This window comes from Sinocyclocheilus grahami, unplaced genomic scaffold (assembly GCF_001515645.1).
Source record: "Sinocyclocheilus grahami isolate Dianchi unplaced genomic scaffold, SAMN03320097.WGS_v1.1 scaffold780.1, whole genome shotgun sequence".
Lineage (NCBI taxonomy): Eukaryota > Metazoa > Chordata > Actinopteri > Cypriniformes > Cyprinidae > Sinocyclocheilus > Sinocyclocheilus grahami.
In genome coordinates this window covers 45,507-71,077 of record NW_015505959.1, presented here as the reverse complement: position 1 = coordinate 71,077, position 25,571 = coordinate 45,507, and the positions used below count along the sequence as shown (strand labels likewise).

Here is a 25,571-nt window from a genome sequence, read left to right as displayed (position 1 = left end):
TGACTATCTATCTATCTATCTATCTATCTATCTATCTATCTATCTATCTATCTATCTATCTATCTATCTATCTATCTATCTATCTATCGTCTGTTTGACTGTCCATCTATCCATCCATCCATCCATCCAAGCAACATTAGAAACATTACAACTTTATCTGATGACAACACATAGTAATTAATTAGACACTCTGCAATCAGAGGAATAAAATTCAGCCACATATTTCAGTGCATTTTCACATTTTCACAAAAGCATTTAGCAGGACTGCAATTTCAACAATGAAGAAACACAATTATAGGCTTGATAATCAATAACACAAAAACAAAAGCCAACACACTGACAAAGTTTACTCAGGGAAATACACATCTGAACAGGAGAAAACCCACAAGTTTCCCCCCAAAGCCTTTTATAATGGATCTGCTGAATCCAGAGCGCTTGAGAAAGATGTGTTTGGAGGTCTGATAAAGGAAATGACCATCTGAGCTCTGCTTGGTCCAGGACCAGAGAGGTTTGATCCTGGTCTGAAGATTAAAGAACTCAAGAGTACTCGGAAGAAACGAACATCTCTGCTCTTCTGGTGCTGAAGGACTGCTTCTAAAAAACAGGCAGCACCTGAACTTAGCCCGTATTTCTCTTTATGGGGAATGATTTTAAAGAAATGAATTCATATAGTTTCATGCACAAGGTTCAAATTCAGGGTTCCTACTGTATTTTCATTTTTTTTTTCAGTCATTGATGATTACTAGACTTATAATAATTTGACAAAGATTACACTGTCAAAGAACAATCTACAGTTAATAAAATATTTATGTTTATATTTAGATACTAAAAGATTTAAATACATTTTCATGATTTTTCCAGGCCTTGAAATCCATATTGAATTAATGAAATGATTTATTCATTATTATAAAATCAATTTAAAAAATAAAGTATAAATTAAAAAAAAAAAAATATATATATATATATATATATTTAAAAAAAACAAGAAAAAAAAAGAAAATTAAATATATTTTATTTGTAATCAATTTAAAATACTAAAAGCAATTTCTTATAATTACATTTTTTATTAAGATTTTTTCCCCCCCATGCCTGGAAATTAAAATAATTTCTAAAATAACTCTTAGAAAGCCAAAGGAAAACCCATGTTCAGTGAGAAGGTGTCTCGTTTCAGGTTTTCTGAGGTAAACAGCTGCCTGGAGAAAGGCCTGTGTTGCTTTAACACTCTTATCTGTTGAATATCGGTTCGGGTTCAACTTTCTGCTGGCTTCCTCAATGCACACACACCACAAACACACATAAATGATGCATCTGTGTGGCCTCATGTCATATACTGAAGCTTTCTATCTCATACTGTAACTCAAAGCTTCCTCCTCAGTGAACACAGAGCTCTTATTGAAACTAAACTACTACAGCTTCAGAAAGATGAATGCATTTAAACACACGACCACCCACGTACAGTATGTGTACCATGAATGAAATGCAAGCTTCACCATACAGTAAATGTACAATAAGTACCAATTAAATAATCAAACATTCATCATAAAAAGTCATTAAAGTGACGATGCACTTACTAGCTTCAAGGTCTTGTATTTATCTTTTGCGTTCCTTAAACCGCCGAGATGCACACGGTTTGTTTTGAAGACTCAATCTAGGATTTTTCACAGTCTCTTCTGGATAATTGACTTCATTTCTCCCTCTATCTCACAATAGATACAATACAGCGGTATCTCTTCCTTTACAGCGGCACATAAAGCCACTGAAGGTCACACCGGATGCAGAGATGTGTAATTAAATTAGACAAATGCCCACGTCTGACCTTAATGGACTCGCGAATGCAGCCACATCTCAAACTCACAATCTACAGCAAACCTTAAACTCGAATAATCATAATGTAGAGCAGCATCAGACTGCACACGCAGCTGAGTCACTCATCATCACAGCGCTAGTCTGTCACAAACCCCTTCGAACAGCACCAGAGATGACAATAACAGCTTATCCGACAATATCGGTCCTGAGACGTCTGCTCACAATGCTGGATTATTAGTGATTTACTTTACTTAACCTAAAGAGAGTACATAAATCACTAACGATTTAGCACTAGAGAGGCCAGTGTTAGATGCATCACTCTTCACTCTTATATAAAGTAAATTAATAATCAAATAAATACATGTTGTTGTTTTTTTGCTGCCATTATGGTTCCTTGAAGAACTTCCATAGAGATTTTCCATTGCACAAAAGCTTCTTTAAAGTACCCCAAAAAAACTGGATCTGCATTTTCATGGGTTAAAATAAAATATTTTTATTTAAAGCCTGTAACAGACTTTAAACACAACTGTGCGTCAAAACCACAGAAAAAGTCAATTAATTTGCAACGGCTAAACGTTTTCTACAAGCCAAACATGTCAGTCTTTGAGTAACGTAATTTAAGCTGTGAAATAAACTTCATTCTGTAAAATAAGTATAATGAACTACGCATAAAGCATTTTGAACGTCTCTAGCACATTTTATAATACCCTAAAATCAAACAGTTCCCCCTTATGCACGTTATCACGTCCGTCAAAAACCTAGGCTGGCTGTCGGTTGGAATAAAAACATGGACATAACACACTCAAAGCCATCAATCACTTCACTGAATACTTGCTGGCTAAGAAATAAATAATTATCAACTTATGATCCATCTGTTTTCAAATCTACATCATTTTAATATCACAACATGGATGTCTGTCAAAAAATAACGTGCACAATTAAAAATTTGAGAGCTGAACTGGATGATGACAGCACTGAATCAGCACTGAACTGACTTTAGCTGGAAAAATTACTCTTTGTTATTGTCTTCTTGCATAATTGACAAACTATTTTCCTGTTTAACACTGTAAAGCTGCTTTGACTCAATCTGTATTGTATAAAGCGCTGTACAAATAAAGATGACTTGACAAAACACGCTAGTATTTACGAGAAGCAGAGATCTAGCAAGTACACACATTTCACACACTACAGATGTTTTGATTATACCATCGCTTTCCGAGAAGAACTAGCTGTCTGTCTGAGACGTAACCTTCATAATACATGCACATGAATATATATTTACATCACTGAAATTGACAGGTGATTTTTACTTCTCTCAACTTCTCAGTTGTTTAAAAGATTAAAGCAATTATCAAAATTGGATCAAATGTTGTTTAATCTTCCAATAAAAGATGTTGCATTTTTGCATGATTTGACATTTAATTACAGATTTTGAGCCATATATAGAACACCTTTAAAAAGGCTAAAAATACCAAGATCGTGCAGCCTTATCCCACACTGCAAAAAATGGCTTATCTTACTTAGTATTTTTGTCTTGTTTTTAGTCAAAATATCAAAATATTCTTAAATCAAGATACTTTTACTAGATAAGCCAAATGACTTAAGATATTTAGTCTTGTTTCCAGGGGAAAAAAAAACTAAATTAAGTGCATTTTGCTTAAAACAAGTACAATTATCTGCCAGTGGGGTAAGTAAAATATTCTTAAAACAAGAGTATTATACTTACCCCACTGGCAGATAATTTTACTTGTTTTAAGCAAAATGCACTTAATTTAGACTTAAGTCATTTGGCTTATCTAGTAAAAGATTGACAAACTATTTTCCTGTTTAACACTGTAAAGCTGCTTTGACTCAATCTGTATTGTATAAAGCGCTGTACAAATAAAGATGACTTGACAAAACACGCTAGTATTTACGAGAAGCAGAGATCTAGCAAGTACACACATTTCACACACTACAGATGTTTTGATTATACCATCGCTTTCCGAGAAGAACTAGCTGTCTGTCTGAGACGTAACCTTCATAATACATGCACATGAATATATATTTACATCACTGAAATTGACAGGTGATTTTTACTTCTCTCAACTTCTCAGTTGTTTAAAAGATTAAAGCAATTATCAAAATTGGATCAAATGTTGTTTAATCTTCCAATAAAAGATGTTGCATTTTTGCATGATTTGACATTTAATTACAGATTTTGAGCCATATATAGAACACCTTTAAAAAGGCTAAAAATACCAAGATCGTGCAGCCTTATCCCACACTGCAAAAAATGGCTTATCTTACTTAGTATTTTTGTCTTGTTTTTAGTCAAAATATCAAAATATTCTTAAATCAAGATACTTTTACTAGATAAGCCAAATGACTTAAGATATTTAGTCTTGTTTCCAGGGGAAAAAAAAACTAAATTAAGTGCATTTTGCTTAAAACAAGTACAATTATCTGCCAGTGGGGTAAGTAAAATATTCTTAAAACAAGAGTATTATACTTACCCCACTGGCAGATAATTTTACTTGTTTTAAGCAAAATGCACTTAATTTAGACTTAAGTCATTTGGCTTATCTAGTAAAAGTATCTTGATTTAAGAATTTTTTGATATTTTGACTAGAAACAAGACGAAAATACTAAGTAAGATAAGCCATTTTTTGCAGTGCATGGCTCGTTACTGATGATGTATGTATCTACAGACACCCACAATTCACTACAAGCTTCCCACCGACTGCAATTCTGACTCCTAATGGAACAGAAATAATGACACCGTGAGAGAGACGAGAGATAAAAACACGAAGAAGAACTGAACGTACCTGTTTCGCCCCACAGTGTGTCATGGGCATCAATCTGCACCGCCAGTTCATTAGTCAACGTCAACAAGCCTTCCAGCACCTGCCAAAACACCAGCTCACATCAGTCAAACGCAGTATTAGAACAGAACAGCAAATGAAGAATCAGATACGGGCTGAAACCAGGGTCATTAAACATTGGCTTTGGTGAAGTTACTCTCCAGTGGCTGGGAATTTAATGAGGAACTACAACATGGTACATGATTAAAATTGATTTTAAGAATGACAGTCTGACGGTCGTTCAGAGTTATTATATTTAACTAAAACCATACAAAACATTTTTGTTAATTGAAATACAAGCTTTAGCTGAAATAAAAAAAATTAAAAAAAAAAAACTTTAACCTTATTTTATTTCAGAAACATTTCTCATTTTTGTACTAAAATAAATAAATGCTAATACAAAATTTAATCCAACTTTTCAAATTATAAAAGCACTAATAAAACAACAAAATTAAAATTAAACAAATTATAGAGAAAACAGAAAATATTAAAGAAAATAAACTTTAAAATTATAAAAACAACAAAATTTAAATAAACTAAAATTATAGAGAAAACGGAAAATATCAAATAAAATAAACTTTTAAAATAATAAAAACTATTAAAAACATCAAAATAACTAAAATTATAGAGAAAACTGAAAATATAAAATAAAATTTACAGTTATTAAAAATCTTAACAAAAACTATAATAGTATATGAATTGTACTAAAATAACACTGCCGTCAATTAAGTGATTAAAATGAAAAACATTCACGCTGGGTACAAGGAAAAAACTGAAATAGTGTCATAAGGACAAAGAAATATAGTTAATAAAATAACAGTTTCATGGCTGCTTCATTTTCTCATTTCACCCACTACTGGCAAGATTTGCAATAATTCTCGACAGCAACAAAGAAAACTATCTGGGTCGATCAACAGGAAGTTGAATAAATAAGTTCCGATTGAAGCGCTGATGATGATGCTGGAAGAATCCCAACGCTAAATCAAACGCACAAGAGCTTCTTCCCTCCGTTTCTTTATAGGCTCAAACAGCTTGACCTTAGAGACCAGCGTGATGCTATGGCTGATCTCCCATGGCAACCGCATCCACACAACATCTAAAAGATTCATTATACTTCAAGGCCTGGGTCTCGAGTTCACTGCACATACATCCACTTAAACTCCTTCTATGTGTACAAATATGTGAACTTGTGTATGTGGATGCACTAGGGTCAGAACCAAGACTTAACCACAAATGTGACCCTGGACCACAAAACCAGTCATAAGTGGCACGGGTATAGTTGTAGCAATACATCACAATACAATACACTGCATACTATACAATACAATACATTGTATGGGTCAAAATTATCGATTTTTCTTTTATGCCAAACATTATTAGGATATTAAGTGAAGATCAAGGTTCCATGAACATATTTTGTAAATTTCCTACCGTAAATATATAAAAAATGTATTATCATTAGTAATATGCATTGCTAAGAACTTCATTTGAACAACTTTAAAGGCGATTTTCTCAATATTTAGATTTTTTTGCTCCCTCAGATTCCAGATTTTCAAATAGTTGTATCTCAGCCGAATATTGTCCGATCCTAACAAACCATACATCAATGGAAAGCTTATTTATTCAGCTTTCGGATGATGTGTAAATCTCAATTTCAAAAAATGTACCCTTATGACTGGTTTTGTGGTCCAGGGTCACAAATGACATCGATGGCGATGGAAATGTCTCAGATATTGTAATAAATTCCTATGGGTTAAAAAAAATAAAAAATTCTAAAATATTTGTAAAATATTAGGTTTAATTATGGGTTTAGTGTGGTTGTTTTAGCACATGCTACAGTCAGACAGTTAAAGTGGAAAAACTAAACCTAAAATCAGCTCTGAAAACACTGAATGTCAAGAAAACATCCACAACTGAATAAATCAAAATCTGCTGCTATGGTTGACAGTATCGAGCTGTATATTCGTAATGAACTGTATTCTAACAGATGATTTATTGTGCATTATTTACACCTGCATTTGTATGTGATGCTGATTTGATTTTATAAGTACCAGATGTAATTTTCAGAGTATTAATCATTAATTAAATAACTCAACTGAATCATTTGACACAAATTGGTGACACACTACATGTTTTTAGGTGGTTAGAAAAACAATTTGCCCTCCTAAAAATTAAAAATGCCCCTGTAAATGTGTGTGTCTGTGTGTGTGTGTGGGTGTATGTGTATGTGTATGTGTGTGCGTCTGTGTGTCTGTCTGTGTGTGTGTGAGTCAGACAGTTAAAGTGGAAAAACTAAACCTAAAATCAGCTCTGAAAACACTGAATGTCAAGAAAACATCCACAACTGAATAAATCAAAATCTGCTGCTATGGTTGACAGTATCGAGCTGTATATTCGTAATGAACTGTATTCTAACAGATGATTTATTGTGCATTATTTACACCTGCATTTGTATGTGATGCTGATTTGATTTTATAAGTACCAGATGCAATTTTCAGAGTATTAATCATTAATTAAATAACTCAACTGAATCATTTGACACAAATTGGTGACACACTACATGTTTTTAGGTGGTTAGAAAAACAATTTGCCCTCATAAAAGTTAAAAATGCCCCTGTAAATGTGTGTGTGTCTGTGTGTGTGTGTGTGAGAGCTCACATGAATGTGTCCCATACTGCAGGCCGCGATGAGCCCCTGCTGCAGGGCTTTGTTCTTCAGGCTCAGGTCCTGTTGACCCTCACTGCTCCAGCTCAGCTCCAGCAGACACTCGATGACCTCTGAATGACCCCGCAGGGCCGCATGCACCAGCGCACACTGGCCGCTCTTGTCCACGTGATCCACCTGAAAACAAACCACAACATGAACACTGTGTAAGTGATTCAATATGCACATGAGCGTGGTTTTGATAGGAACTACACCTCAAATATTAGACTTAGGTTAGAGTTATTGATTAAAAGTTAGTTATCGATCAAAATTGTCCGTTTACTTTTTTATCAGGGTTATTATAGTTAACTAAACCTATCATAACATTTATTCTGTTGCTTGAAATAAAATAAACAAACTGCTCAAAAAGCAGGGTAGGCACACACTGGTCAAAGAGTTTTTTTTTTTTTTTTAAATAATGAACTATAAGTTCCATGTGGGTCATCTGTTATTTAATTACTTTTCCTGTTGTTTTATGTTTTTGTCATGGTATCGCTTCAGTAGAAGTATCGGGATATTTTAGTCAGGTATCGTATCGAAGTCAAAAAGTTGGTATCGTGACAACACAAGTTGAAATACCCCGTTTCACACAAAAAGTTATTATTTTATTTTTTTAAACTTTTTTTAATGACACTTCATGTTGAATTTCAATTGTAGTTTCATAATCATATAAAAAAGCATTTTTAAATATGAATCATAGAAATTGCATAAATTAAACATATCTGTATATAATATATATATGTAATATATGATAAATAAAAAATAAATTATAAATTAATATTAATTATATATATATATAATTAAAAAAATTAATAATATATAATATATAAAATAAATAAAAAAATATGTGTATAAATATGCATGTGTATACATATAATCACATATATAAATATATAAAAAATATGTTTATATTTATATAAATATATGCCATAAATATAAAAGTATAAAATATATAATACATATACTAAAATAAATAATTATATTACACATACATACAGTATATACTGTACATAAATATATCTGTACTGACCTTGGCTCCTCTCTTACAGAGAAGGCTGACCAGCTCCAGATGACCAGCGGCCGCTGAGTAACACAAAGCACTCATGCCGTTCTCTGAAACCACATCCACGTTTGCTCCGAACTCCAGCAGCAGGCTGACAGTTTCCTGATGGCCCAGGTGAGCTTGGACGCAGAGGACCGGGGCGTTGTTCAACACCTCCGTTCGGTAGTTTACATTCGCTCCACCCAGCATCAGCAGACGGCTCACCTACAGACAGATACCAGACAGTGTAGAGACTGACAAATGATGCTAGAGAGCTCAAGAACTCTAGACATCATTCACAATTCACAAGGTTTGCTTTCAGCCTCTTCAACCAAATCCCTAAAATCGAGAGTGATTTGCAGCATTTGAACTGTCGGTTGTCATTTATCTTTCTCCAGCCCTCATATTGTGTCTTTCTTTGTAAAAACAATGCCTCATCCTGTGTTTAAAGTTCATTAAGAACAAACTGCTGATTGGTAAAGCATGCTGATCACAGTTCACGGGCTCATTAAGTGCTCCGGTGCGCGGCAGCACATTGTGTCCCAGTCATTAATCAGCCTGGATTCTGCTTTTGATAAGCGTATGAATAACAAATGTTTAATCAGCAGCGGCTGCGTGGCCCAAGAGCGCCTGGAAATGAAACGTGTTTTATTTACCAAAACCACATGAGAATGTTTAGATACCACCTTGAGAAAGAGAGAGAGAGAGAGGGATGGAGAAGAAGAGGCGAAAGATAAATACAAAATACAGCTGCATGCAGCAATCACAGGCCAAACTCGACTAAAAGTCACTGAGAGCCATTTAAAGAGTTCCTTCCATAGTTGCTTATCAAGGACCAGAAAAATTAAAATAAAAAAACTCACAAAAATCTGACTTTTTAGCATGTTAGCATATATATATATACATATAAAACAACAAAAAAGAATACAAATTTAATTTCTTATTTTCCTATTGATTTTGGAGTGAAATGATAAATAAATAAATATACATAATTTCTTGTTTTTATTTCCTTATTTGTTTTCTGTTGATTTTGAAGTTAAATAAATACATTTAAAAAAAAATCTTATTTTATTATATCTGTTTTCTGTTGATTTTGGGGTAAAATGTGACCTGGATGGTGTTTTTAAGAGATTCATCCAATAACATGACAGCCAACAAGAAAAACTGGAAAAAAGGGACAGAGAACAACACGTTCACTCCATCTGTCATCGTGAGCAATGTGTGTTTTCAGTCCATAGCATTCAAAAGCAGCAGCACATCAACCTGTGCTGTGAGGAAAAACCGTGAAGTGGAGGACGTTATGAATGTTAATAGAGGAGGAGGAAAATAAAATCATGGTTCCTGCTGATAATTGCTCTGAGTCTCAGTACAGCGTCCGTCCTCTATCACACACTCAGTCCAGCACAGGGGAATCATCTGGACGACTTTACTGTTTAAATGACCCTTAGAGTATTAAATTAACACTAAATCTAAAAGGGTTTGATAATTACTTAAAATGCCAAGTCTGCTTTCCAGCGTTTATCTGTTGTCTTTTTATAATCTTCAGATCAAACCGATGGAGTGAAGACGTGCAGCACTAATCTGACCATAAACGATGGATTTCAATGCTTGACCAGAACAGGACTCATCGTAGGGGTCAAAGGTCAGTGGCAAATGCTGCATTCTAATTGGCTCTCTCATCAGTGTAGATACAGTTATGCATCAACACCAGGTATCATTTGAGGAAGACAGCTAAATGCATTAAAATAGTAACATGTTGAAATTTCTATGGAAAAAATGAGGAAAAAATGAATGAGGAAAAACATCTGGAAGCAAACAGAAAGTGCTGACCTTGACATTGCACACAGGATTTTTAGCAATTTAATCTAGCAATTATTCTCATTCATATCCTCGATGACAGCAGAAGGGTGAAGGGTGAATTGGAAAGGCCTGTAAGCTTTTAAAATATGAGACTCTTAACAAAAGTTGTGGTTTTTAACATCAGGTTCACTTTTCATGTCCGTTTCTGCCTTTATAAATTCAGATTTCTTTTAATGAAGAATCAGTCGCATGTAATTAAGGTTCAAATCTTTTAATCTCTGAGATCAAACGAGCTTCTTGTGAGGTAAATCTCTGACTAAAAGCATAGTATTTGATGCAAGGCGCTGAAAGCGTCTCTGTGTTGGCGTGGCTTGGCCTGTCTGGAACGGCGCTCCTGTAAAACACAGGAGAAGGGTGGAATAGGCTGCTTTAGTGTTTCCCCGGCTCTCGCTGGTGTTAATTAAGCGAGCTTCATTAAAAGGCCACGCATGAATGCAGCTGGCTTTGATCAGCACTGCATCTCCTCTACATTAAACTCAATCCATCGCCTTTCTTTTCTCCCTCTTTCAGCAGCCGAATAACAAGGCAGGGAACTTTTTAGAAGTCCCTCTTTTTCAGAGCCAACTTTTCTAGTCTGGACCGGCAGAGGGTTCAGGGAGGCGAGTGATCAATAGGACACCGATGGACCAATCAGAGCACTTGGACACCCAGCAATGAGAACAGGAGAGGAACAGAAACCCAATTACAGCTAAAACTGGAGTCTAAGATCACCACAGCTTATCAGCACCTCTAGAAAATGAGTAATGAGTGCAGTTTCTTATCCTGTGTTGACATTTTCCTGCAGCAACAGTACGTTTCTTTACTATAACACATAAAAATTACATATATAATGTGTATAATTTATGTACTAATATATATTATGTATACATAAAGTAAATGATTATCTAAAGAAAAAAGTAAAAATGTGTACACACACACACACATATATTTATATATATATATATATATATATCATTGCAACAGTATAATTAACATGCTATGTAATTATTGTATTATATCATATATGTGCATTATGCATTATATAATATAATATAAATTATTCTAATAAATATTTATATATAATTATAATAATATAATAATTAAGTAAAATTATTTAATGGTAATGACCAATATAGAAGAATAAAGATATTTAAAATGTAAATTGTAAAAAATGTAAATTGTAAAAAAAAGCAATTTGAATTGCAAAAATCTTGATGGTTTTAAAAACTGCATTGTTTTCTTGCTAAATATTTTTATTTTACAATTTTGTCAAGGGTGACTTAAAAAAAGGGTGACCGTAGCGTTGGTCTGGTTTCACACTCTCTTGATTCTGTCGAAGCCCGGTGCGTTTGCGGTCATCTTACGTCATCACAAACGTGCAGAACGTATGACAGAAAACAGAAAACAGAACGTGGGTCAATATATTGTGTTTTTTAAATTAATTTGGTGCTATTATGCGCAGCAGAGTAAACAACATATGGGTTTACTGTATGTGTGGCGCATGTAGACGGCTATTTTGAGGAGACTGCGGATTTCCATTAATTTGCCGCTCTGATTGCAGTTGCTGCAGGCTCACTCTCACTCGAATCCAAGGTAAATCAGCAACACTATCATCACTTATATGTGTTTTATTGAAGAGTATACATTGTAATCGGCTAAAACGCATGCGCAGGTTACTTTACTTCCTGAAAAAGTGCGCACCCGAGTCCGTGTTGCTTTCATATTCACACGCCACAGTTCGAGTGCAATCGAACTCAGACCACCTCCTTCAGGTAGTCTCGGGTTCGGTAACTGCATTTGCATGACAGCTTTCACACTAGCCAAACGTACCGAACTCTGACGTCAATCAAACCAAACATGCTAGTGTGAAAGTACCCTAAGACACTTGCTAAGATACAGCACTGAAGCTCACCTGGGGTCACACAGGAAGTCGGAGCTCTCTCCATCTCCTCGCCACACCAGCCACTCTCTGAAGGACGGGTGGCAGAACATCCGCGTCTTATCCCTGCGCTTGATGAGGAAACACGAGAGCGTCTCCATCCTCTGCTGGAAGTCGTCCCACAGCAGCTCTCCCCGCTCGCTGCCCGCGTTCAGTGCCTGAAACAGCTGCTCGTCCGTCATGGGGTGAAGGGACGCCAGCGCCACGTTGAGAACGGGCATGGCGCGCTCAAACGCAGAATTGGTCATGAACTTCATGTTGCACTGCAGCAGGTAGAGCTCCGACAGAGAGACGGGCACCACCTTGTAGCTTGCACTTTTGATGACCAGATGACCCTTCTCAAAGAGGTCAAGCGTCAGTTTGAGGTACAGGTACGAGCCCTGGCTGCGGGAGATGAGGTGGGAGCTGACTCTGCCCACGATGATGGGGTCGGCTTTGCCGTTGAGGGAGATGTTGTTGAGGATGTTCTGGCTGCTATTGATGCGGTGCTGGATGTAGGCGTTCAGGTCCGTCCCGATCTCCTTGTTGTCTGGGAATTCGTCCAGGCTGATCTTGGAGAAGGGCAGCAGACTGGTGATCTCCTGTAAAGACAAGAAGGGAATGAAGAGTCAAAAATTGTCGAGAAATATATCCAAAATTTTTCCTATTAGTTTTCTCTGAGAAGGACAATGTTGATTTCCTGACTGAAGTTTTGAATTCAGTTTAGTTAACTTTTTCTCCCATGAAAAAGTATATATAAGTAAGTGTTTATTAAAATCTTGACAATACTACATTCATAATTAATTATAACTAGTTATGATTAATTATTCATATTTCCCATGAGCTGATTCGTTAAAAGTCTCATATAGTTCCTTATGAGGAACCACAACAACACTCCTGTGAGACGCTCCTGCTACCTGAAGAAACGGCTGATGAATGGCTTTGACGGCTGTGGTGATGCTGCGGATGCATCAGACTGTCATCATCACACACAAATCAACAGATGAAATCACACCAGCAACCTGACAAAGTGCCTGATTATCAGTTCAAACGATCAAGGCATGTTTTCCACACCGTTTTTCACAAGGAAGAATCATATTTAATCAATCTCATTTATATGCACCAATATTTACCGACATATATTTTCTCATACATCTTTAATGTCACTTTTGATCAATTTAATACATCCTTAATTAATAAAATTATTAATTTCTATCAAAACAAATAAAAACTTACTGATCCCAAACTTTTGAAAGTAGTATATGTAAATATTTGTTTATTAGTATGTATTGTAATATCAGTGCACATGAATAAAAATGATTAAATATGAATCTTGCTTGTCTTTATTTAGTTAAAGTAAAGTAAAGCATGCCTCAACTATGTTAACTACAGTAGATTTTTACTGCATTTTACTTCTTAAACATTTTAAATTACTAGTCTACAGTGGCTGACTGGATATAAAAAAAATTTGCATTTTAAATCAATTCAGAGCAAATACATTAATCTCAAGATATATAACAAATATTGTCAAAAGGCTGAAAAATATTGTAAAGTCCTATTGAGTGAGAACGCCGGACTAGTAGCTCTCCTCACTTATAGTGACAGCTAGAGCAGAACGCATTAGGAGGCTTTCATAAGTACAAAAACACACATTTGCGCTTGTGCACACACACACACTCCAATCTGTCGTCTGACACATATCAAACACTAGATGATTCTGCTCTGCTAGTCGAGCTCTACCTTTCAAACTGTCAAAACGCAGCCAGCACGAACACTGTCTCTGTCTCTCTCTCTCTCTCTCTCGAATTCGCTCCCTTTTCCTTTTGGCCTCCTCCTGTCTGGATTACTGTCTAGCTGTCGTACCATCTCATGGGTCAATGTTCCTCATTAGAGCTACAAAATTCTCCTGCCCAAAGTGACAAGATGAGGTGGAGAGAGTCTGAGATGGTGAACATGATCACCAAACCTGATCTGAGCAGACGAGAAAAATATACTGGCCTGGGTTACAAAAACATGTCACCACCAAATCAGAAGACAAAATAAGAAATTATTATATACTGCAGAAATACTAAGTATATATATGTGTGTGTGTGTGTGTATAACATTTTTATATATAATAATAATATAACATATAACATATATATATTATGTTTTTATTTTTTATGTAAAATAAAATATATAATAAAATTATATAAAATATAAAATTAAATATATATATGATATTTTTATTTTATATTTTGTTTTATTTTGGGGTAAAATATGACTGATATGCAAAACAATATCTCTCTCTCTCTATCTATCTATCTATAATTATATTTTAATACCTTTTTATATAAATTTTTATAACAATAGTATTTTTTTTATATATATTTGTAATGTAACAATTTTATTCATCATTTTGATTTCTTTTGATTTTGGGGTGAAATATGACAAGTAAAAGAAGTCTTCTGAAATTCAGTTTCATGCTCTTAGCAGTCAATAATTCACTGCGCAAAACACATTGTGGTCACACAAACCATATTTACCCTTACTGCGATCAAAACTGTATTTAATGTCATCTAATTTGTCATATTATCCATCTTGTGTAGTTTTGTTAATGGTTTTGAGGATGAGGTTGTCACTCAATCTGTCCATCGGTCTAATTGGACTAGATTCTCTTTTCTAGTTAAGTCTATTATGTATCTTCATGTGATTTGGTGCATTTTATCACTTGTATTTAACATTGGTTTTTGCAGCTCAAAACAGATGTGCCACCCATGCATGTGTCGTGACCCGCAGCTTTAGATACACTATATATTCCCGTCTCACCAGAAGGCTTGTTCTCACAGTGACAATCAGTTTGAGCCAGTTGGGGAACTTGGAGATGATCTTGGTGATGAAGGAGGCGACGGTGTCCCCATAGTCTGGTTTGTGAAACTCCGCCTCGTTCAGCCCATCAATCAAGATGATGCAATCTTCCTCTGGAATCTTCCTCTCTGATAAACAACAGAAAAAATACATTCAAACGCACTTCAGTCATCAGGATTATATGCTTAATGACAAATTGCAAAGTGTTCAGAAAGCAGTGATTCACTAATTATATATATATAATTTTATTGGATTTAAATTTACATCACATGGGTTACTATAATAATAATAATAGGAACAAAACAATTTTTCAGTCTAACTGTACAGTTCATTAGTCTAGCTGTAGCAGTTTATAGTTTATGTCCAACAAAATAATCATTTTGAGTACTAATTCAAAGGAGTATATTTTTCTGTAGCTCGTCCAGTCAAAAATATGCATTAATAAATGGTCAAATGCCAAGAAAGAGGTGAAGAGGGAGCAGAAGAGCTTCAGCACTAATGAGTCTCCTGTGTACGACTGAAATCTCTCACGCTACTTTAGACATGAATCTAGAGTCCAGCTCTTGATGTGCAACGGCTGGTTCTTTCCTTTGAGTTATGTGGTTATTATATGTATTCTGCTCGTGCTAAAATATAAGGAAGTTTTCCATTCAGATCAGACTGACTTAAATAAACAACTTATTCAAATGAATCCATATAATATGAATCACTCTGCAACAGAATAAAAGGGAGATTTAATGAGGAGCACGGATCAGTCCACTTCACAATTAAACTCTTCAGATGCGGCACGTCTTTGTTTGGCCTCAAATGAAGCATCACCCTCCAGATCCGTCAGGAGTCACTTTAATTATTCATTACACACGAGATCCGAGCGACTTCCCAGAGCCGAGCCGTCGCAGCGGACTAACACAGAGACGGAGAAACAGTTCTGCAGCGAGCAACACATCAAGAGCTGCACTACCTCCGCTTTCAAATATTATTTGAATGAGGAATACAGCCGAGCAGCATCCATAAAGCATCTCTGCTTTTAAAGCTCCACCACAAATTTCTGTGCCGACTTCTTCATGGCATGACGGAGAGGTTCAGCCAAAACACTTCCCCGACAGTCGGTTTCAATAAGACACTGTGTGGCTGTGGCGGACATTCATAAAAAAAAGCATTTTCTTTATCAGCAATATTGGCTTCTTTTTTTCTAGTCTAAAAAATCTTAAAACAAGATCAATTTACTTGAAGCAAGACTGGGTTAGGTGTATTGTATTGTTATCTTGTTATAAGCACAACTCTATTGTATTATCTAATATGTTGATATATAAATATATGAGAGAGTATGTAAATATATAAATATAAACAAATGGTGCATCGTTAATGCCCGGGTTTTTGTTTGTTTTTTGTTGTTGTGGTCGTTCATTCATTCTAGCAGTTTTGTCACGATGTCTTATAAACTTTTGTCTGTTTGTGAGGTTGATGCTGTATGAACTGCCCTGTGAAGGGACAAATAAAGATATAATACTACTATATCAATAATGATATATATTTTCTATGCTCTATCTTAAAATACTAAACGTAAAATATAAAAAATAAAATAAAATACAAATAAATAAATACAAATATTTCTGTGTATTGAGCTGCAGATTGGTTCCTGTTTTATTTTTTATTTTATTTTACTATATATTACAATATGTGTATTAGATTTAAGATTATAACAAGGCAAAAAATCCCATACAAAAAAAAAACATTAGAAAAAATGTATAAATAATAATATATATTTTCTATACTCTCTCGCTCTTAAAATAATAAACTTAAAATATATATTAAAAATAAATAAATAATATTTTTTGTGTATTGAGCTGAAGACTGGTTCCCTTATTTATTTATTTATTTATCTATTTAACTATATATGTATATATACAGTATATGTGTATTAAAAATCCCAATGACAAAAAAAGCTTAAAACAAAAATTAAAATTGCTGAAGAAACATAAAATAAAAATAACTTTTTTGGGGCATCGCAGGCAAAGCAGAAGATGGTTTCCCTCAGGTTTGTCGTCTCTCCTCTCGAGGCTGTATTGATCCAAAGCATCTTCCATTTCCATCAAAGAAACACAGGGTTTGTTTATCTGCGTCTGAAACGCACACTTCTACAGTAAAATATCAATCGAGCTGAGCAAAAGACTGGACCGCCACATAAAACAAACCACAATGACCTTGAGCTCTCAGAGACTCGGAGAGAGCCTGAGCTTGAAGAGAAAAGAAATGCACGGATGATGCAGGAGAAACCTATGGATGATCAAGAGGGAAGAACAGAGGCTTTTATTCCTCTTCATAACACGTGACAGATCACGTCAATAATTAAGGAAGGAATTTAACTATTCTGATTCCACTTAATGCTTCCAGTAAAATCAGAGTGTTTTGTAAGAATGTAGACAAACTATTAACTAAATCAAATGTCATGAAAATCATTCATTTCCAGGATTTTCTTTATAAACTGAAGCAGGTTCTCAATTGTCAACCCTACAACCTTATTATTTCAAGAAGTTCAATAGATTTAATTCATTTCAATGAAACAATTTAATTTCTCAGAAATAAACCAGAAATGTCAGTACATGAGCGTATTATCTAACAGTCGTGGGAAAACGGATGTCTCTGCATTTAATGCAATTCTCCCCATTCATACAATCTGACCATCTGCTGAACATCAAACACATGACATCTGACTCGTCCCGTGTAATACAACGCTTCAATCCATGATGCTCCTTCTGTCCACATAACCTTCTCTGAACTGTAACGGATGCAAATATTCATCACTCAATTGTGGAATTAAAATCAACAAGAAATGACATTTGCAACCCATTTTAATTCCATAATGTGATGTATTTCTGAGTGAAATGTGCGCAAGGACTGTCTGGATGGCATTGTTTTTTTTACATTATTGTGCAACTAATGGGGAAAAAAAGAGTGAGAAAATAGCTTAACTAGAATATGAAAATAACTTTTACTGTACCTTCTGATCACACTGCACAAAAGTGATGTTCTTCCTCGGTCATTTTGTCTTGTTTTCCAGTGCAAAATTGTACAGATTCCTGAATCAAGACACACTGAGAAAATGACTTAATATAATATGTCTTATTTTCTGAGAAATTGAACAAAATGAAGTGAATTTATGATCAAAACAAGACAAATATCTGCCATTGGGAAAACAAGTTTTCAAACCCCATTGACAGATATTTGTTCTTGTTTTAAGCATAAACTCGTTAGATTTTTTTTTCAATTTCTCAGAAAACTGGACTTTATCTTCATTTTGCATCTCAGGTAAATGTATCTTGTTTTAAGGATGCTTAGATATTTTTACTGGAAGACGGGACAAAAATACTGAGGAAGACATTTTTTGCAGTGCATGCAACATTTAATGCCCTAACTATGAATTTCTGCTCCAATTAAAGACCTTAATTTGCGGAAGGAAGAATTAACACTTTTTAAGACCTGCAAAAACCCTGTAATATTACTTCCAATAATTTCCAATTACATTGATGTTTTTCTATTAAAACAACAACAACAAATGTGGCACAGAGTTTGCATATGTGCATTTATTTGGCAGCCACAATTGCAAACAATTTAGTCGAGATCCGTGTTTGGATTTATTACAGTTTGTCACTGAGAAGGTTTGATGGCAGATTTCTGCAGCAAACAGCTCAAGCAACTATGAGAAGGAACACAGACTGGCTCTATGTTTGCTGATGTTTTAGGATTCAGTGCTTTTCTGTATTCATTTCACCTTAAGCATGGAAAAAACTTGGTTGTCAACTAATATTTTTAGCCATAGTTTTCGTTAACGAAATGAACACTTCTCATAACCTTATCAGAAACCTGTTTGAAGCAGGTAGATGGGCCTGGTTTGTGTACCTTTGCGCAGGTTGACGAGCGGCTGGAGGATGCCCCTGCGGAAGGCAGCCATGGGGTCCTGCACGCAGGAGCGCAGACTGAGCATGCTCTGCAGGTGCGGCTCTTTCAGCAGCTGCTCTCTGTATGCAGTCAGCTGATGCGCTCGGCACAGGAGAGCAGCCACGCTGTGCACAAACTCAGGAACCAGACACGTGTACGTGTTATCAGACTGACAGTAATGATACGCCACCACCTGCAGAGAGAGAACCAGAGACCTTAAAAACCTCATACGCATCTAATTTACATTCAGAATCATGCAACAGTTACAAGCATGCAATATTTGCTGTTATTTATATACAATAAATATAATATATTGCCATTTTTACTCTACGCATTTGCTCTGAAATGGCTTTTTTAAATCAGAGGAAACAATAAAATAAACAATGCATGTTCTCCACAGTTTTTCACTAAATTAAAAAAGGAGAAGGATATTTCATCATTGCACAAAATATTCATCATATTCAAATTTCATCATATGCACACAAAAAAAAACAGTAAATACACAATTATCTCGGTCCAAGAAAGAAAGAAAAAAACACCCACAAACAAGTAAACAAAATAAAATAAAATAATTATGGAATGTTTAAATCAACATGAAACAACATTTGCACCATATTTTACCTCCAAACGTGATGTATTTTGGTAAAATAAGATATTCAGTGAAAACAAATGCATGGAAGTACTGTATGGAAGAAAATAAAATATAAAAATGTAATATAATTATATACAATATATTTAATATATATTACCATATTTACTCTATACATTTGCTCTGAAATTACTTTTTTTTTTTTATAAATCAGAGGAACAATTATTTTAACCAAACAGAAACTGTAGTCAAATAGATTCAAATTAATATTTAATATAAGAATTAAAACCTAGTAAAAATGCATGTTCAATGCATAAACAATGCATGTTCTCCACAGCTGCTCACAAAATTAAAATTCATCAGTAATTTCCTGTATATGCACAAATACAGCAATGCACTGTAAATATAGCTGACAATTATCATGGACCAAGTTTATGAACATACTGACAAGAATATCTACAAATAAGTAAATAAACAAAATACAATTATAAAACAAAATTACTCAATGACAAAAAAAAACCCTGCATGGAATAACTACATGGAAAATTTAATATAATGTATTAAAATGTGTAATAATATAATATAATATAAGATACTGCAGTTGATGCACAACTTTACAAATATGAAAAGAAACCAAAGGGAACATCTAAAGTAAATTCAGATGAGTTTACAATGATTTTTACCTTGGTTTTCTTATTCTGTGGTAAAATAAAATAAAATATGAAAAATGCATAATAAATGAATAAATAAATATATAGTGAGGATCTAAACAATATAAAATAATATAATATAATGCCATTTTTTCGGGCTACACGGTTGCTGCCAGAAGCAGTGCGGCATAGCAGTTGACAGATCAAACTCTTTTTAAAACGTTTGGTTTCTATAACAGGGCTGCCATCACTGGCTGCTGAACTGAAGCTCATAACACAACAGCAGGAGGTCTGTGAGCCCTCGAGGAGCTGCTCTCAATCCATGTTGATCTAACACTGAAGCCCAATATCATGCCACTGTTTGCACTTGATAAATAATGCAGCTCACAAATGAGAGCTTTTCTGACCCATCCCTGCCATCCAGTCATCCTGCAGTTATAAAAAGATAAAAGTTCAGCAGCATAATGGATAAAAACACGAGGATCTGAACACAGAGAAATGGACAAAGACCATTAAATGAGGAACATCTTCAAAGAAACCAAAGGGAACATCTAAAGTAAATTCAGATGAGTTTACAATGATTTTTACCTTGGTTTTCTTATTCTGTGGTAAAATAAAATAAAATATGAAAAATGCATAATAAATGAATAAATAAATATATAGTGAGGATCTAAACAATATAAAATAATATAATATAATGCCATTTTTTCGGGCTACACGGTTGCTGCCAGAAGCAGTGCGGCATAGCAGTTGACAGATCAAACTCTTTTTAAAACGTTTGGTTTCTATAACAGGGCTGCCATCACTGGCTGCTGAACTGAAGCTCATAACACAACAGCAGGAGGTCTGTGAGCCCTCGAGGAGCTGCTCTCAATCCATGTTGATCTAACACTGAAGCCCAATATCATGCCACTGTTTGCACTTGATAAATAATGCAGCTCACAAATGAGAGCTTTTCAGACCCATCCCTGCCATCCAGTCATCCTGCAGTTATAAAAAGATAAAAGTTCAGCAGCATAATGGATAAAAACATGAGGATCTGAACACAGAGAAATGGACAAAGACCATTAAATGAGGAACATCTTAGTTTATACGCAAAATATAAACTGGGAACAGGGAACATCTTAAGTGAATTCAGATGAGTTTACAATGACTTTTTCCTTTTCTGTGGCATTAATCACTGTAATGGTCAACCTGAGCTGGCTTATTTCGTAATTCTTTATTCAACTCTTCCCTTGAAAAACCTCACATACCCAAAGGAAGCATCAGATATAACAATGTATTAAGTGAAATATTTCTCTCTGAAGTGAAGCGATGTCCTAACAGCAGGGTTCACCACCATTCACAGGAGTAACGCTCATGATTTGTGAGGAAACCTGGCAGAGACGGGTGAGACAGCAGGGCACCTTCTGAGGGACCCTCTTAATTTGTCTTAATTTAATATTGAAACCTCTGTTTGACAGATGGGGATATTTCCCATTTGGACAGGTGGGGTTAATAGGAACAGCACGGTCCACACCCTGAGATGAGGTCTGGGAAAAGAGCATCAATCTAAAGCTCCTTCAGGTGGCGGGACCGTAAACTCGCTCGCTTTGAGCCAACACTCCAAAGTGCACATTAACTGGCTCAATGTCTTGATTGCTGTGCATTTCCCTCGACCCTTCAACACACTGATTAGACCAGCATCACGCAGGATTTAGACCGCAAAAGAAATCTTTGGTTTGAGACACTCAGCAGCAACTAAACTAGGAGCAGAACTGTATATTCTTTTGGACACATAAAATGTCTTATCACAAAGTCTACACACGTGTTCAACTATTATGAATAGAATAGAATAGGCCATTCAAAAAAATAATAAAAAAAACAATGCATAATGGAAGTATTATAGAGAAGGGTATATAGTATAGTGTAGTACAGAATAAAGTCTGGGTGCTTCTTAAATTAGTGAGGGTGCTTACTCTCTCTCGCTATATAATATATTTGTGCCGTCCATTGCTATGGCGCAAGAGCGTTCCCTTTATAATCACTAAAAGCTGTCACTCATCTTAATTCATCACAATCTCACAAAGTTACGTTACAATCAATTAAGTTCTCAACGCTGCACAATCTCTGAACCAATCTTACTTCTGAAATGTTATGTCTGAGTGCAATAGAATATAAAAAAATGCATAATGGAACGAATATATAATATTATAATATACTATAATATAATATAATAATATCATATAGTATAATATAATTGAAATCAACATGAAACAACCCATTTTGCTTCCGAAATGTGATGCATTTAAGTGAAATTACTATATAAAAAAACATGATGAAAGGAAATATTATATAATATAATATGTGACCCTGCAGCACAAAAGCAGTGTTAAGTCGCTGGGGTATATTTGTAGCAATAGGCAAAAATACATTGTATGGATCAAAATGATAGATTTTTCTTTTATGCCAAAAATCATTAGGATATTAAGTAAAGATCATGTTCCATGAAGATATTTTGTAAAGTTCCTACCGTAAATATATCAAAACTTAATTTTTGATTAGTAATATGCATTGCTAAGAACTTCTATTGAACAACTTTAAAGATGATTTTCTCAATATTTAGATTTTTTTGCACCCTCAGATTCCAGATTTTCAAATAGTTGTATCTCTGCCAAATATTGTCCTATCCTAACAAACCATACATCAATGGAAAGATTATTTATTCAGCTTTCAGATGATGTATAAATCTCAATTTAAAAAAATGTACCCTTATGACTGGTTTTGTGCTCCAGGGTAACATTGAAACAAACTTGAAACAACCCATTTTACTTCCGAAATGTGATGCATTTAAGTGAAATTACTATATAAAAAAACATGATAATATAATATAATATAATATAATATAATGTGAGGTCTCTTCCTGTCTAAGTATGTTGAAAGTCAATAGTCTGGTGTGTCTAGAAGATTTACCACCTGCATGTATAATTGCAAAAAGGTATTAAAAAGATAAAGTTAATCAATTCTCCATCAACACAGCACCAACTGCAAATATGTGAATTAATCAGTCAACAAACTAATGGAGAGAGCTTTACTAATCAGCCTGCGCTTACGTGACATGATGCATGCAGGGATTGATTGGAATACACCCAATTTAATTTGCAAAACGCCACACACTCATTTGTAAAAAATGTAGCATTACGCTGTAAACTGATTAGTGATGAGCGTCTAATTAAGTGCTTTTGTCTTATCCGTGGATGTGTAATTTGCCGCTGTCTGCTGTGCGCTTGTCGTCCCTGAGCCTCGGCATCCACGTGGCTGCAATTCTCTTTAAATGCAACCAAATGACCACCCTGCTCACCTGTTGCCATGGTAACATGCGAGGGACGGCAGGTCCCCCGGGAAACATGGTTGATGCATCATTTAGCTCACATTGTGTTTGATAGAGGACAGCTCAGCCGATTAAGACGGAGATGCATGGAGCTCGACTGAAATCCAAAGCACTGTGCTTGTACTATGTCTCTGTACACAGCCTGTCTGATATCACTCGAAAATCTCCCGTCAGCATTGCAATAGTCTGTTTATCAGAGTGTCTTTCTAAAATAATGCGTACCTTTACCTGGGATGACATAGATCTATCAAATTCATAATATTGTACATGTTGCATATACTAAAATAGGTAACACCAAATTGTCAGCATCCATTCATCTGAATAACTAAAAGGTGCTTAATCGGATGAATGGATGTTTAACCTCTTAATTCACAACCCTCATCTTATGTCATATAGAAAAAAAAATTATAATAATAAAAATAAATTAAAATATATTTTGAATTCTTGGTTCAAGTTCATATATAGAATACAAACAAACTTTTTATTGTTGTAGAATAAAATAAATGAATAATAAATTAAAAAATAATAGAGGATCTACACTCTTGGTTCAAGTTCTACATAAAATACAAAATTCATGTTTTTATTGTTGCAGGAAAATTTAAATAAAATAAAATATGAATAATAGATTTAAAAACCAGAGGATTTGTACATAGAATACAACCTTCATGTTTTTATTATTTAAGAAAAATAAAATAAAATAAAATTCGTTCAAATGGTAGAGTATCAGTAGAGGTCATGGGTTCGAGTCCCAAGGAATGCAAAAACTTTCAGTATGTATAACTTCAGCGTAATGCATGTTTTCTTTGGATACATGCATCTGCCAAATGCAAAATAAAATAAATCAAATTTTAAAATATATATTGCAATTGTTGTAAAATTAAGTATGAAGTATATTTTAACAGTTTAAATGTATTATTATCTGTTATTTTTGTATTACTTATAACCAAAGCCCTTGGCAATAAATCTTGTTGCTCATATGCATAATGTTTGGTGTGAACGCACCATTAAAACTGCATGAAGAATGTTTCACAAAACAATCATGACTTTCAAAAAGCTGGATCAATATAGAGGAGGTCACTGCACCAGTACTACTTTAGATATTCAGAGATTTATTGCAGAGATCGTGACTTCAGCAGCCACTGAGTTCAGCAACACTGAGAAGAAGAGAGCGGGTCTTTGGGTTCATGGCATCTCAACTTCAGTGCTCTGCATTTCAAAAGGCTGAAACACACCGTTCCAAACAACAGCGCTGGCATCGCTCCAGTCCCTCCTCTATGAACTTCAAAAGCAGAATCAGACATATTGAAGCAACACACATCCTAAGAAACACAAGACGGCATCACTGGGATTCTCTCGCTTCACACAACGAACACTAATGAGGAACCTAAGACTGCATTCACACTGCAGGACCTGCTGCACAGATATGGTATTTTTACATATTCATGATTCTTTTCGATCAACTGAATAAGGCGACCTGCCCCACATGATGAACAGATGAGGAATGTAAATAAATCTGCTCGGATCAGTCCAGTGGGAATTGAAGAATTGGCTTCCTTTGAATTCATGAGTGTAAATTTGAACTGATTTTAACTGGTATTTGAACTGTAATGACGGGAAGAGGAATTACTGTACTGGAATTCAACACATGGGAAATTAAGTGTCTTTCACAAAAATGTATTAAAGGTGCAATAGGTGATTGTCTGCACCCGGTTCGCGCAGACAGGATACGTCATCAGCGCGTTCACGCACACTGTGCAGACAGAGCGAGAATGGCAGAAAAAACATCAACAACCCGATCTTCCTTCCTGGTATTGTAGTACTTTTAAAGTTTTCTCACCGGTGAATGACACATGATGTATATTAGCGGTTCCCAATTCCAGTCCTCGTGCCCCCCAGCTCTGCATATTTTGCATGTCTCTCTTAGTTAACACACCCGATTCAGATAACCAGCTCGTTAGAAGTGAGCTACGTGCATGAACTGAGTTCCGATCGATATGATCCCTACACAGTGTTCATTGCTCCCTA

General features: G+C 35.0%; 1 protein-coding gene across 1 annotated transcript in view; it reads right to left on the bottom strand.

Annotated features, from left to right (window-relative positions):
- Window positions 1-25,571, bottom strand: part of tanc1b (tetratricopeptide repeat, ankyrin repeat and coiled-coil containing 1b) — a 78,733-nt gene that overhangs the window by 13,942 nt on the left and 39,220 nt on the right. Inside the window, exons 9-15 of the mRNA XM_016246028.1 lie at window positions 18,899-19,130; window positions 14,960-15,126; window positions 12,146-12,753; window positions 10,489-10,588; window positions 8,383-8,619; window positions 7,308-7,490; window positions 4,614-4,692 (exon numbers count right to left, since the gene is read on the bottom strand). Coding sequence (XP_016101514.1) covers window positions 4,614-4,692; window positions 7,308-7,490; window positions 8,383-8,619; window positions 10,489-10,588; window positions 12,146-12,753; window positions 14,960-15,126; window positions 18,899-19,130 — 1,606 coding nt within the window. The remainder of the gene's footprint in view (window positions 1-4,613; window positions 4,693-7,307; window positions 7,491-8,382; window positions 8,620-10,488; window positions 10,589-12,145; window positions 12,754-14,959; window positions 15,127-18,898; window positions 19,131-25,571) is intronic.